This window comes from Argopecten irradians, unplaced genomic scaffold, assembly GCF_041381155.1.
Source record: "Argopecten irradians isolate NY unplaced genomic scaffold, Ai_NY scaffold_0108, whole genome shotgun sequence".
Lineage (NCBI taxonomy): Eukaryota > Metazoa > Mollusca > Bivalvia > Pectinida > Pectinidae > Argopecten > Argopecten irradians.
The window spans coordinates 1-15,342 of record NW_027187575.1 but is presented as its reverse complement, the minus strand read 5'-3'; the positions used below and the strand labels follow the sequence as shown (position 1 = coordinate 15,342).

Here is a 15,342-nt window from a genome sequence, read left to right as displayed (position 1 = left end):
AGTATTGTCTATTATGACGTCATCATTTACTATGACGTCATCTTGTATCTAAGCTAAAGTAAATAAACAATCGCCTGAAGATGGCCTGAAAGGCCTGAAAACGTTAGCGAAAAGGAATGCCGTGTTGATATATTTTTTTCTTTATATCTACTGATGCACAACGTCTTTTAAAAGTTTAAGTATATTTTCTTGTGCATGTAATCAACATGGCAACACTACGCTCGTCGAAAACAAACTGAATCAGTTACAGACAAGCTACTTGGGGAGATTTCCAGTAAATTAACAACACTGATAATCAAGACGGAAGTAAACACCGGGATCCTACGAAATATCGATCATTATTGTGGAGACACCGCCGGATTTAAAGACAAATTTATCTACCGATATCCGCAAATTATCAGGAACTATCAAACAATTTAATTCAACCACAGAATGAACTGCCTGGCCATCAGGAAAACGGAATTCTCAAAAGATTGAATTATGTCAATTTGGAACGAGAATCTTTCATCAAAAGAAAGACCATTCTTCCAATTTGGAAAAGGCAACTTAATAAAAGAAAACAAAAATTTCTGGAACCATTACAGAAACAAGAAGTTCGTCGAAAACGTACAATTGGATTGATATTGAAAATCCTATCCTCCCGCAAAAGTATCTGATAAAAGGAGATTAATGGGGAAGCCATGGATGAGAAAATACTACGATTTGAATTGGCCGTTCCAACGCTTTCAAACTGACATTAAACTCATTGAAATCAAACAGAAGAGATACGAAGATACATATAAAGCGGTAGACATTCTTATGAATGAAGAAATCTGCAAAATATCTTCAACTCACATTGCCGAAAAGTTGAAGGAAATGTGGATAAAAGACACTTCCGCAGAAGAGCAAAAAATCTATCGTTCTATGGACCAAAAAACAAACCTTCTTGGACTCATACCAAACAAAACTACGGCAAGGAGAATAACAAGGAACCTGCCGTAAAACAACGCACGTTGAAGAGAAATCCAACTCGACCACCTCCATCGGATGTTAGAGGCAGAAGCAGGAGTAGAGAAAAGCAAGAACACAAAACCAATACATTCTTCCGCGGGAAAGATCACAAAGTGGCCAGAGAAAAAGAATAACCACTACGGTATTAAACAGAAACCAATGGCCAAGATCGCAAAGTGGACAGCGCAGGAATAAAAACACCGGATCGTCCAAACGTCTATCAAAGTTATTCCGAAGCACTAAGGAAAGGCAGAAAGAGAAATCCAACACCTGTGGATATCAATCTAGGAAAGAGGAATACCTTGTATAAAAGAGGACAGAATCAAGCACGAGGAATACCAAAACCAGGCAGACAGGGAAAGAAACAAACTAAAAAATCATATCGCCTTATCCATTTTGTAGGAGCAGGTCAACCAAACCCATCCCGCGAGAGACTATCGGAACAGGAAACCGAGCCAACGGAAATGATATCAGAATAGATCCAAAAGTAATTAACTTATCCAGAAAAGACCTCAATGAACAGGAATCAAAGATTTTGAAACGTGGACTTAAATTCACTCCAACTCCAACCAAAACTATTCTTGAACTACAGGTAGATATAAAAGAATTTGGAAGAAAATTACGCCTAAAGGAATACTTTGCTGATAAAGAGGTCACGGAAGATATATCTCTAGTTAAAAATAAATCAAATTTTATGCCACCAAAAGGTCGAGACTTTCATCTGGATAAACCTGTATATAGACACTCTTTCGGATCTGGTACAAACCAAAAACAATGTAAAGCAAAACATAACCCGTCTAGAAAGGGAAGCCTTAGACACCATGAAAAATGAGAAGTCCATAGTGATCAAACAGGCCGACAAAGGTGGGGCTATAGTAATAATAGATTCTGAACAGTACAAGGAAAAAGTTCTTGAACAATTAAATGGTCCGAAATACTATACAGATATTCCTGAAAACATGGACAAAATAACTATGAGGAAAATTAATAAGCTCTTACAACGCAATGTAAAAACACTCACTGAAAAAGAAAAGAACTATCTAACAGTGTTTAAACGTTAAATTGTAGCAACTTTTATGGTTTACCCGAAAATTCATAAAAGTAAGGTGATCCAAGAAGCCATTGATTTACAAATCTCTGAAGTTGTGAATATCCTAAGACCGGCAGATTTAAAATTGAGGCCTATTATTGCAGGACCGGCATGCCCCACGCACCGTCTAAGCAATTTCTTGGATATTCATTTTAAAACCCCTATGTCAACATATCCCGAGTTTACCTCAGAGACGACGTGGATTTCATCGCACAACTCCGAATGAAGTTAATGAAGAGGCAATTCTAGTGAGTTTCGATGTGACAAGTTTATACACAAACATACCACACGAACTCGGTATTGAAGCCATACGCTTCTGGACGAACAAACATTCAAATGCATTGGATCCAAGATTCAAAAATAGAATTCATAATTGAAGCTATGAAACTGATTCTCCAGAATAATTCTTTTTGCTTCAATGGAAAACATTATCTACAAACCAACGGGACAGCTATGGGCACCGAAGTCGCTCCGACATACGCAAATTTGGTGATGGGATATCTTGAACAACAGCTCCATGACAAATTGAGGGCAAGCTTTTGCGAGACATTCGTCAACTACGTAAAAAATGTGTTGGAAAAGATATCTTGATGATTGCTTTATTATTTGGACAAGGTCAAAAAACAGATTTAGTAACATTTCACAACATGTTGAATAACCTAAACACGTCCATTCAATTCACCATAGACCAAAGCGAAACAGAACTAGCCTTTTTAGATGTTTTAGTGCAAAAATCGGGAAAATTCATTTTTAACGGATGTGTACTACAAGCCAACGGATACGCACCAATATTTAGATTTTCGGTCATGTCATCCAACTCACACAAAGCATAACATACCTTTCTGCCTCGCCAGACGTATATGTGCAATTCTGATCGACTATGACAAACGAGAAAAGAGATTGAATGAACTCCGATATTTTCTTGGGAAAACAACATTATCCCATGGCATTAATAAACAACAGTATTGACCGGGCTAAAGTCATACCCATTAATGAATTACGGAAAGTAAAGTCCACCCACGAGAATCAAAATATACCGTTCGTGGTCACACATAACCCCTGTCATCAAAATATCGTAGAAAACGGCAAAAGACATAATTCCAATCTTACATCAAAGCCAAAAGATGCAACAACTTGTCAAGAAAATCTGAAATCCTTCAAAGTAAGCGACAGCCGCCAAAATTTGAAAAAGATACTTACAAGTGAACGATTTAATGATTCAGAGGGATGCACCTACTCGGTGACGAAATGTGGAGACACACGATGTGGAACCTGCAATTACATCCACGAAGGGGACCAATCTTCTTTTAAAGACTGGAAAAAAGTAACGCCTAATAATTATTTGAGTTTCAAAAGCAAAAACCTTATCTACGTGATTGTATGTCCCACTTGTAAAAAATTCTACATAGAACAAACAGGAAATGCACTGAGTGAGAGAGTCCGAGTTCATAAGCAGCAAATGTGCTCACCAGAAACTCGGAAAATCCCACTCAGTGCACACCTCGACACATGTGGTAAAGGCTATTTTACTATATTCCCATTTTACATGATGGGAGATGCTGGGATTACAAACAGACTTTGCAAAGAAAAATATGTTTGTAAAATTATCTAAACCATTGTTGAATGGTCATTAATATGTGTCATTATTGATTAGTTATAATAATTTAATAATATAGTTATACCTGTACCTATATTTACTGACAATACCGTTACCTCCCCTGCGAGTATTGTCTATTATGACGTCATAATTTACTATGACGTCATCTTGTATCTAAGCTAAAGTAAATAAACAATCGCCTGAAGATGGCCTGAAAGGCCTGAAAACGTTAGCGAAAAGGAATGCCGTGTTGATATATTTTTTTTTCTTAATATCTACTGATGCACAAAGTCTTTTAAAAGTTTAAGTATATATATATATATATATATATACCAAGAAAAAGTAAGTGTCCATGTAGAGTTATATAAAAAATAAAAGTCAAACGACTTTCCTCTTGTACATTCACCATTTCATGATGGCTCTTCAGGAAAATCATGAAATGGTGAATGTACAAGAGGAAAGTCGTAGACTTATATATATATATATATATAACTAGGGATATGTAGGGAAGGTCCATTAGACGGATATACATTATAACTAGGGATATGTAGGGAAGGTCATTACACGGATAGACATTATAACTAGGGATATGTAGGGAAGGTCCATTACACGGATAGACATTTTAATAGGGATATGTAGGGAAGGTCCATTAGACGGATAGACATTTTAACTAGAGATATTATAGATAATGTCCATTAGACGGATAGACATTATAACTAGGGATATGTAGGGAAGGTCCATTAGACGGATAGACAATATAACTAGAGATATGTTGTAGGGAAGGTCAATTAGACGGATATGGACATTATAACTAGGGATATGTAGGGAAGGTCCATTACACGGATAGACATTATAACTAGGGATATGTAGGGAATGTCCATTAGACGGATAGACATTATAACTAGGGATATGTAGGGAATGTCCATTACACGGATAGACATTATATAACTAGGGATATGTAGGGAAGGTCCATTACACGGATAGACATTATATAACTAGGGATATGTAGGGAAGGTCCATTACACGGATAGACATTATAACTAGGGATATGTATGGGAAGGTCCATTACACGGATAGACATTATAACTAGGGATATGTAGGGAATGTCCATTAGACGGATAGACATTATAACTAGGGATATGTAGGGAATGTCCATTACACGGATAGGCATTATAACTAGGGATATGTAGGGAATGTCCATTACACGGATAGGCATTATAACTAGGGATATGTAGGGAATGTCCATTAGACGGATATACATTATAACTAGGGATATGTAGGGAATGTCCATTAGACGGATAGACATTATAACTAGGGATATGTAGGGAATGTCCATTACACGGATAGACATTATAACTAGGGATATGTAGGGAATGTCCATTACACGGATAGTCATTATAACTAGGGATATATAGGGAAGGTCCATTAGACGGATAGACATTATAACTAGGGATATGTAGGGAATGTCCATTAGACGGATAGACATTATAACTAGGGATATGTAGGGAATGTCCATTAGACGGATAGACATTATAACTAGGGATATGTAGGGAATGTCCATTAGACGGATAGACATTATAACTAGGGATATATAGGGAAGGTCCATTAGACGGATATGGACATTATAACTAGGGATATGTATGGGAATGATTAACGGATAGACATTATAACTAGAGATGGTCAGCTCTCCGATTCTACAAGCAATTGTGTGAATTTGTGTGGATTTAGACGGACTATCGTACACCAATGTGAACTCTGAAACGATGCAAAACCCTTACACGTTCAATGTAAGTAATCAATCTGGAAATTATGATCATTCCGAAGAAAATTGCGGTGAGTACAGTTTACGTAACACCAGCACGAACACAAGTAGTCGTACAGAAGCGGACACTTCCAACACTGATCAATCATGTCCTGATTTAAGTCAGATACAGAATCAACAGTTTATAGACGAACTTGACCAAACCCTGTACAATTTGCCAAGAGATTCCTATATACCCAGATTACTGACTTTAACAAAGCATGATGATAATGTCCTCCAGTGGTATAGGCAAACATTGTTCAAACGAGCACAAACTGTTCCAAACTGTCCGCAACGTACCCTTATTTCGAGGAAGTCTACCCAAACAAGTTCCAAAAGTGAGAAATATGCCAAAGACTGTCATATTATAAATATGTTTATATGTGGAGACGATTCAGAAATAAACAGTGTATTTACTAAAGGTAGAGATGAGGCTCTAGACCATGAAACCAGACCAAAGGAAATTCTAAGATCGCTCCAATGTGATAATAATGCTCAAAGTACTACGTAGTGTTTACTTGGTGAACCAATCCCAATCGCTTGTGAAAAATATGAAAATGCAGACTAATTAAGTGATATCATCGTACACGTTTTTTTTTTCTTTGTTGAAAATAACGCAATTGATGAAAAAAAATGTTTACAAAACATGTCTTGCATTTTTTACGGAAATTTGACTTTATTCACACAGCGTTGAGAAATTACATTTATTTTCCAAAATATGCTCAGGAAGCTGAACGATCATGGTACCAACTGAAGGTTATGATCACATATACGATATACATGTATATTGTTCAACTTATTAGATCCTTTTGGGACTCATAAATGATTCTTAAAGTCTAAAATTTTGTTCAACCTATTTTGCTGTCACTTAAAGTTGTATGGTCTATCACATTCGCTCTTTTTGTCATAGTAAAAAAACTGTATAGGTGCTATACACATTTTTCTCCGTCTGTCCGAGGTTTAAACTTTCTAATTTTACCACTTTTTTATTAAGTTGCAGCACTGGAAGTATTTTAATTATAAAAGTGAAAAAAAAAACTTTTTAAACGTGTACACGTAAAAAATAGGCTCGAAAGATGCCGAACTCTTCCGAACATTGTCGCGACAATCTCGAAGTAACACGAAACCAAGAGAAGTGTCAACACTTTTTCGTAAACAAAAACACGTGGTCGACCATAGCAGACTGGATCTACAAAGAACATAATGCTCGCACATTACAATTTTTTTACACACAATATTGAATTACGGCAATGTGTGAATTAGATGTTTCAAATACTCGCACTGTGGACATAAACCAGCACGATTTGCTCATATTAGCCAGAAGGAAAACGTAAACAAACACATGTGCGCTTACGCTAGTTACCTGGATCACCACGTGCAGGACGTGTGGACATCAGTCACGTGATACGATTCGGAATTCCGACAAAACCCGAAGGTACTGAATATGGCGGAGATTGAAGGCGTTTTATTCACAACCAGGAATATATGATCCCTAGATTTCGGCTCTTTTATAGACTGACATATGGTTTTGGGGAGCTAAATCATCAAGTTACATGTCCATATTCAAATATCAAATGTTAAAACGACATATCGTTACAGCGAAAATTACAAGAAATACAACTTTAAGCATTAGTTGGCATACTTTTGACATGTATTGCTCTGTAACATACATTGGGTATTCTAGCATATCCAATGGTGCGGGTTAGCATGATACATCAATGTTTATAATATATGCTTGTGACACACCACACTCGTCCTGTTACAGATTAATCTCAGTCAAATAGTATCTTAGTCAAATAGGAAATGGTGCCTGCTATAACATGGTGACTACACTACTATGGCTATGCATTAGGAATTAACTTCATAACATTTAGTTCTGACTTGTGCATGTCATTTAATTATAATAGAAATAAAATAAGTTCATTTCATGAACCCATCTATAATTTGATTCCTTAAATGAGCAAAACGAGAAAACAATAGACCAAGACTACCGTGTATCTAATGATACACGTTATATTTAAATATGTAAAACATAAATGTTAAAGTTCAATAGGCGGAGCTATGTACATATATTGTAGTTCAACACTTTATAAAGAAGTGAAATAAGCGCCTCATACAGTAACCAACAAGCAACTGAGTGTGGTGCACATAGGCAAACTTGCTGGTAATATACCTAATATAAAACGGTTACATTGAAGAAACCTTTAAAAGAAAATTATTTTGGACTTTGAATGTTGTTTTACAATTTAATCGAAATTGTTCTACACTAACTGGTCTTCTTGATTTTCTCACTTTTCCACTTAACGATTGGATGTGAACATTCGAATCATGTAAGAATGGACTTTATTGCATGTATATATGATGATGAATATTTTCACTGTGTCTTTATTTCAGGGAAACAGGATGAAAGGAGCACATATTGTGCTCTTTTGTGTCTTAGTTCTTCACGCTGTTAATACCGGCGACACTAGTGGCGCTGGATTAGGCGGCAGTGGAGCAGTCACTGGATCAGGTGGCACTGGATCAGGCGGCACTGGATCTGGTGGCACTGGATCAAACACTGGATCAGGCGGCACTGGGTCAGGTGGCACTGGATCAGGTGGCACTGGATCAGGTGGCACTGGATCAGGCGGCACTGGATTAGGCACAGGATCAGGTGGCACTGGGTCAGGTGGCACTGGATCAGGTGGCACTGGGTCGAGTGGCACTGGATCAGGCGACACTGGATCAGGTGGCACTGGGTCAGGTGGCACTGGATTAGGTGGCACTGGGTCAGGTGGCACTGGGTCAGGTGGCACTGGATCAGGCGGCACTGGATCAGGCACTGGATCAGGTGGCACTGGATCAGTCGGCACTGGATCAGGCACTGGATCATCAGGCGCGGGTGAGTTTTTCGGCGGTCGCTGTTGTGGGGGGGTCCGATCGGGACGTGGGTCAGCACTTGGATCATTCACTGTGCTCAGGTGGCACTCTCACAACTCAGTGCCGAGCCGCCCTCATCCGGCCCCCGTGATCAAAACCAGCATCCAGGTGCGCGAGATAGAGTGAGCGAGCTCGCACTCAGGCACTTCGTCGGACATGCACGCCAGTGTCAGGCGGACGGTGGCACTGACGTCCCAGTGCCGTGCTGCCCAAGATTAGGCGGAACCTGTATACCTAGACACATGCACTGGATCAGGGTGGCAACTGGTATTGCCAGGCAGACCAACTATGGATCACAAGTGCCATAACTCTGGATTCACGAGAAGGGCGGAGGGTAGTCGTGAGGTTAACTCCTGGGCTGACCTTGTGCACTGGAATCAGTGACGGCGACCAAGCCAATGAACTCGGATCAGCGCAACCCAAGCAGCTACTACAAAAACACTGGCAACAGCGTGGCAGAGCCATAACATGCGCCGTTACACATGCCTCGGTATCAACGAGGCAGGCACCTCCGCGATGATCCGGATGTGTCTCAGGGCCTGATCGGGCGATCGCTGCTGCACTCGCGATGCCACTTCGGGCGTTAAGACCACACATGCGGCGCCTCACATACCCTTCTGAACTCCAGTGTTGAGCGCACGGCACTTACAACAACACAAATCATCGCACGTACCGGTGGTAAACAGCCCGAGTGCCACTGGAAACCAGAAATAAAAAGTCTAAATGACAATCCCCCGGGCACATAAACAAGCCTAACTTAAATTCCTCGCTACCCAAACCCGAGATCAGCAGTCGGCCTGGATTCTTGTAGCCCTAAACAGTTATCAAGGGTGATCTCCCGGCTCACAAACCTCGCGCGGATGCAAGATTGGCTGTCTGCACACGAGCCGATTAGTGATGGCTAGGTGAACCGCAGATCTATCCTGGCGTGGAATGCTAGTCTCACTTGGTGGCAACTACTGGAGGACAGGTTGTGCCATTCGAAGCACCCGAAAGGACCACAACGCAGACCTGGATCGGATTGCAAACTGGAATCCAGACGCAACAGTGAGTTCATGGTGGCACCACACTCGGTCAGGAGGAATGGAAATCTACGGCAAGATGTCGCGCCATGTATTACGAGCCAGTAGGCCAACGACCACGAGCCTGTGTGAGACTCACACTAGGCGATGCGACAATCAGGCCGCGATGCACTGATATCAGGTGGGATGGGTCGCCCGAGGCGTGGCGCGGCTCAGGATTGTCGACAACTGTTAATCACTGAACCCTGTAGCACCTAGGGAAATAGCGAGGACCAGCCATATGCAGTCCATCAGTGTTGCAACTCTACTGGATCAGGCTCGACTGGATCTGAGAGGCCGATTGTCCCACATCGCCCTACTGGAACTTACTACAATATGAACACAGCTGCAGCATCTAGCACCTGGAATCATGCACTGTAGTCAAGGGCACTCACGTGCGAAAATCAGATGCAGCGATGCAGCCGTGACGGGCATCCAGCGTAGTCACGCATAATGTGGCGAGGCGCGCGACTCTGCGGATAATAAGTGATCACAGGTAATTTAACCTGCGGGTCAGTTGCGAGCAGTCTGAGGAGTACTAAGAGCTCAGGTCTCAAAGGATCAGAGGCACATCTGGAAGACAGGCGCTGGCTTTCTTTTGCGAATCATATCAGTTGCAACTACTCTCGGAGACAACTACGGGCCAAAACGACGAGCATGTGGGCAGAGTCTACAAGGATTCAGAGTTAGTTACACTATATCAGGAGTCATCACTGGACATCAGCGAGAGATCTCTAGAATATGTCTCATGCACTAGGTGCATTCTGCGTAGATATGCCACGAATGCTAGCACGCAACTAAGGTTCCAATCTAGTTTCAAGCTGTGAGAACATCAAGTGCGCACAAAGAGATACAGCATGGCACTGACTAGATCAGCTGGCACTGGATCAGGCACTGGATCAGCTGGCACTGGATCAGGCACTGGATCAGCTGGCACTGGATCAGGTGTCACTGGTTCAGGTGGCACTGGTTCAGGTGGCACTGGTTCAGGTGGCACTGGATTAGGCGGCATTGGATCAGGCACTGGATTAGGTGGCACTGGATCAGGCGGCACTGGATCAGGTGGCACTGGGACAGGTGGCACTGGATCAGGCACTGGATCAGCTGGCACTGGATCAGGCACTGGATCAGCTGGCACTGGATCAGGCACTGGATCAGGTGTCACTGGATCAGGTGTCACTGGATCAGGCACTGGATCAGGTGGCACTGGATCAGGCACTGGGTCAGGTGGCACTGGATCAGGCACTGGATCAGGTGGCACTGGATCAGGCACTGGGTCAGGTAGCACTGGATCAGGTGGCACTGGGTCAGGTGGCACTGGATCAGGCGGCACTGGATCAGCTGGCACTGGATCAGGCACTGGATCAGCTGGCACTGGATCAGGCACTGGATCAGCTGGCACTGGATCAGGCACTGGATCAGCTGGCACTGGATCAGGTGTCACTGGTTCAGGTGGCACTGGTTCAGGTGGCACTGGATTAGGCGGCATTGGATCAGGCACTGGATTAGGTGGCACTGGATCAGGCGGCACTGGATCAGGTGGCGCTGGATTAGGTGGAGCTAGATTAGGCGGCACTGGATCAAACACTGGATCAGATGGCACTGGATCAGGCGATACCAGTGCAAATGATCCCGAATCTGTTGAACAAATTGAAAACATATGTAAGTAATAACTGAACTAAATACTGAATACAATATCAGCAAGACCTATATTTCATATTACTATGAAATTAGCAAAAAAAATAAAAGAAGGAGAATGATCAGTGAGAAATATAAATTGATAAATTACTGTTAAATTATATAACAGTTTGTTATTCAAGATGTTTCATGTATTGTTTGAGGACATCAATATTGTAATTTCAATTAATTTAGAAGTAACACGTGCTACAAATACTTTTCTTCGATAGTGTTTTGAAAATGTATCGTTATTTAAAACTTTAAAAAAATTACAAATAACCATGTTGACGGCGCTAAAGCAAGAAGAAAGAAACAGAAGTAATGAGTTATTTTATATGCATAATTATATAACATTACATTTTTCATTTGATAATTGAATAATATAAGCTATCTACATAAACCTGTATTTTTCAGCATGTAACGCAAACGGTACTATTAATGTACACTTGAAGAGCAGCTCATGGGTTCAATATGTTTCAACTAACTGTGGGAATTTATCCAACGTGCCTGTAACACAACACAATTTTACTATTTCCGGATGCACTAAGGTAGCTTTATTAATATTCGAATAAATTCGCTCCAATATTAACATAATTAACAAAAGACATAAACGTTATTATTGTGGCTTTATTCTCTATTAACATATTTATATATTATTAGAAACAGTAATGTTAACACATGTAAAAAGTAACCAAAATACACGTTTCTGTATTTATGATTCGCTTTTTTCCATTCTTAATTGAAATTCTATCGTGGTAACGCCTGTCTTGATGTTTAGCTTGTATTTGAACGTGGATATGCATGGCTTACCTAATTTGCAGCCAACGGTACAAGGTTTGAGCTTTAAGATATCGTTTTTTCTGAAATATGTTTAAACAATGGTGTAAAGTTTAATGTTTTAGGAAATGTGCAACGTATACCAGAATTTCCCTAACTTCATGCATTACAAATGACATCCAGCTACTAGAAAGCTCAAATAATTATTTTGTTTTGATCTGAACTGCGCCGTATATTGTATTTTAGTGCTTTGTTTTTGATTATCAGATCATTGAACGTTTATCGTAATCTTTCCAAATTATAAATGGTCATCGTACTGTAGTTGTGTTTTAAAACAGCATAAATGATTTAGATTCGGATCGATATGAACATATCAAAGAAATTGCAAAAGATAAAAATAGACAATCGTCTTATGTATTAGCCACAGAACTGACATGCAACTTTTAAATTCTGTGTGAGCTTTTGATCTATTAAATCTTTAAAATAAAAAAAATTGTTAAGAAATTATGAAATAGAAAATTAGGCAGTAATACAATGTGATTAAGAAATATGGCCACGCTTTGAATATAGCATCAAGAATTACCTGCCCGCTGTCACGTCACTCCGGGTTTTCTAACGAGTGATTTCCCTTGACCAATCTGATAATTATTCTATTCCTTTTCATAGGTTTATGTATTGATATCTTAAAAATGTAAGGTTCCTGTCTCTGCAACTATTTTCTAATTGTAAATTTGATGTTGATTAGTTTATTTCTATGCATTTATCTTGTTCATAGAAACTTACATCATTATTCAGCCATTCCAGAAAAATGGTTCCACTTTTTTCAAACATTGTAGCAGCTGTCGCTTGCGGATTTCACAATTATGTTGTCAGTTGCATGTCATTTGTTGATCCAAATGTAAGACGACGGTCTTAGGCTACATAAAAAATAGGAATGGGGTTATTTCCGCCACCCATCTCTTATCTCTGTTCCTTAGAATAAGCTTGAAATTCGCCTTCTTCTATGTCGCTTTGCGTATAGGACATTTAAGAGCTAACACATTTCAATATTCTCTAAATATTGATTTTTGGTGGTGGCAAGACTTTGACATATGCATAGAATCTGATACTTTTTGTTTAAAAAGGATTGTCAGATACATTTTTTGTATGGAAAACTAGGGGTTTTAGGTATTGACATATAATTCTAGATTTGACTTTGTGACTTTACCCAAATACTTTGCTGCATATCAATATTTGTGAACAAATATACGTATACAGTCCATAAAAACGAATTGAAACATCATTGACTTCAAAATTACAGAGCTCAGAGGAATGATACATGTTAGAAATAGTCGGACCAAATGTTACGGATGTTAGTATATTCTATAACGACTTATTTTTGCTCCAATATGATTGCAAACACTTTTTGTACGCATAATGTCTCTTCAAAATTAAAAAAGTATCTGTAATTATAGCATCCATAATAAAAATAATTTTACTGTGATTTATGTTACCTCTTGCTATCAGCTTGCGTTACGGATGTTAGAGAGAAATAATTTGGCGTAAATATTTTGAAATGATACTTCACAACGATCAAAATTTAGACAAGCCATCACTAAATTGTATTTTTATTGAATAATACGACGAGTATGTTATAGTTACACCATCAATCTCTATACAATATAACGTAGTTTGATTATTTTAGTCATTATGTAGGTTATTTATGAATAGTGTTACGGATGTTAGAAACATTGAAATTGCGGTAAAAATAGCTTGAATGAGTTTTCATCAGAAATTCTTTCTATAAACATTTTCTGGCAAGGGTTTGGAGTGTATATGTTCGTCTATTGACCATTGATTTCACATTTCCAACGTTTTAAACACAGAAGCTTACTGTTCTTTGTAAATAGGATCACACGTCGTTCATGTTATTTTCTCTATATTAGTGATTTATAAAAAAAAATCATGACTTCCGTAACAAAGCATAAGCTGGTTTGAATGATGCATCAAATCCAAACTTAATCATCAAATCGTTTGAAAGTTTGAATATACTTTCTAGATATAGTCGAGGCTAATTTTCAATTCAAATTGATATGCTGGATAGGGTTTTGTTGCCGTTGTTTTTTGCTTGATACTTATAAAGTATGACAAATTTGTAATATCACAAAATATATAACACTTGTAGCTGCTACCAAAGTGAAATTCCAGTTGCTCTCAAATAACACAATGCATCATCAAGTGATTATACCTCCAGAATATGTGTAAATTTAGCTAATATGGAATTTTATGTAAGACATTTTTTCTTATGCTTAGTGAATATATTTCCTAACATCCGTAACAAAAATAAGAGATACCAAAGTTTCACATGTCGTTATTCGAATTCTGATATTTTTCTGAGATTTTTCTTTACATGTTCTTCTTCGAAAAAAATCTATACCATTGATATTTTGAAAGACTTTATTTTTTCATCGTTTTTATATTAAAGTGGGACCATTTTTTGGAATGGCTGTATTAAGACAGTAATGACGAGGACCAACAATCAGTGATCTACTGACACCCACCATATTCAAGAGCGAACACGACTGTTATTTCTACGTACTTGTAGAGATAGACGTGTTTTCTTAATACTTTAAGGACAAGATATTAACATCTGTTATCAAATTATTAGAAGGCATTCCTAGTCAGAGGAGACAGCACAGTCGTATTCGAACCGATATGGTCAAGGGATTAGAGCAAAATAGGTCAATGCGCTACTGGATCGACATAGGAAACAACATTTTTTGTCGTCAAGACCATCAAACCCAAATTATACAGATATCGAACTACGTACAAATAATAGACAATCGTTTGCAAAGAGTTAAAATTAAACATATCACAGAACGGTCTGCATGATTCCAGTAAAACTTAGTAACTAGTAGACTAGTGTAGAATGTCCAGTCTGAAAAATATTCGTAAACCGTTCAAAGTTAAGGTTTGAGATAAAATAAGACACCTCTTTGGAAATTATTCTCTCGGGAATACGACGAAAGATGGACCTGAGATATATCAGAAAATATTGTGAGGAAGCTTACCCGTGTACTGAGTCAAGTGACGAAAGTAAAGACACCTTTTACAAGTCTGAACTTCTTCAGAAAATGGACGTAATAGATGAAGACATAAGGAAAGTTAAATAGATATAGAAAACTAAAGAAATGACAAAACAATCAGAATTACGTACAATGGCTCCATCGGCCAAAGAAAATAAATCCGTGGATACTCGCATCTGATGTAACAGGCTACCGAACCTAAATCTAGATGAGGCAGATAAAATGGTTTATTGGCAATTGAAGAATCTGTTTGTAACTAATTGTATGCATGTAGTTGGGTTTTTTTTTTTTTTCATTTGTTCTATGAATAAACGTTTCGTTGGCTTCACAATGGGAGGCTAACCGAATATACGTCAGAGACG

The 15,342-nt window shown here is 38.9% G+C and overlaps 2 protein-coding genes across 2 annotated transcripts; both read right to left on the bottom strand.

Annotated features, from left to right (window-relative positions):
* Positions 1–7,922: 7,922 nt before the first annotated feature.
* Positions 7,923–8,997, bottom strand: LOC138311776 (uncharacterized). Its single transcript, XM_069252980.1, has 2 exons — positions 8,688–8,997; positions 7,923–8,431 (listed from the first exon to the last, which is right to left on the bottom strand). Exons 1-2 carry the CDS (start codon positions 8,995–8,997, stop codon positions 7,923–7,925), a joined length of 819 nt encoding a protein of 272 aa, XP_069109081.1.
* A 1,296-nt stretch (positions 8,998–10,293) lies between these two features.
* LOC138311778 (uncharacterized) lies at positions 10,294–11,099 on the bottom strand (the record flags this gene model as incomplete). Its single annotated transcript, XM_069252981.1, has 1 exon — positions 10,294–11,099. A coding segment is annotated over one exon (806 nt), but the record flags the coding sequence as incomplete, so codon positions are not given.
* Positions 11,100–15,342: the final 4,243 nt, after the last annotated feature.

Coding starts and splice junctions, on each gene's coding strand:
- LOC138311776 (XM_069252980.1), bottom strand. CDS start 8,997: ATGTGTGGTCTTAACGCCCGAAGTGGCATCGCGAGTGCAGCAGCGATC. Junction 8,432..8,687: donor TATGGCACTTGTGATCCATA/GTTGGTCTGCCT, acceptor ACCTGAGCACAG/TGAATGATCCAAGTGCTGAC.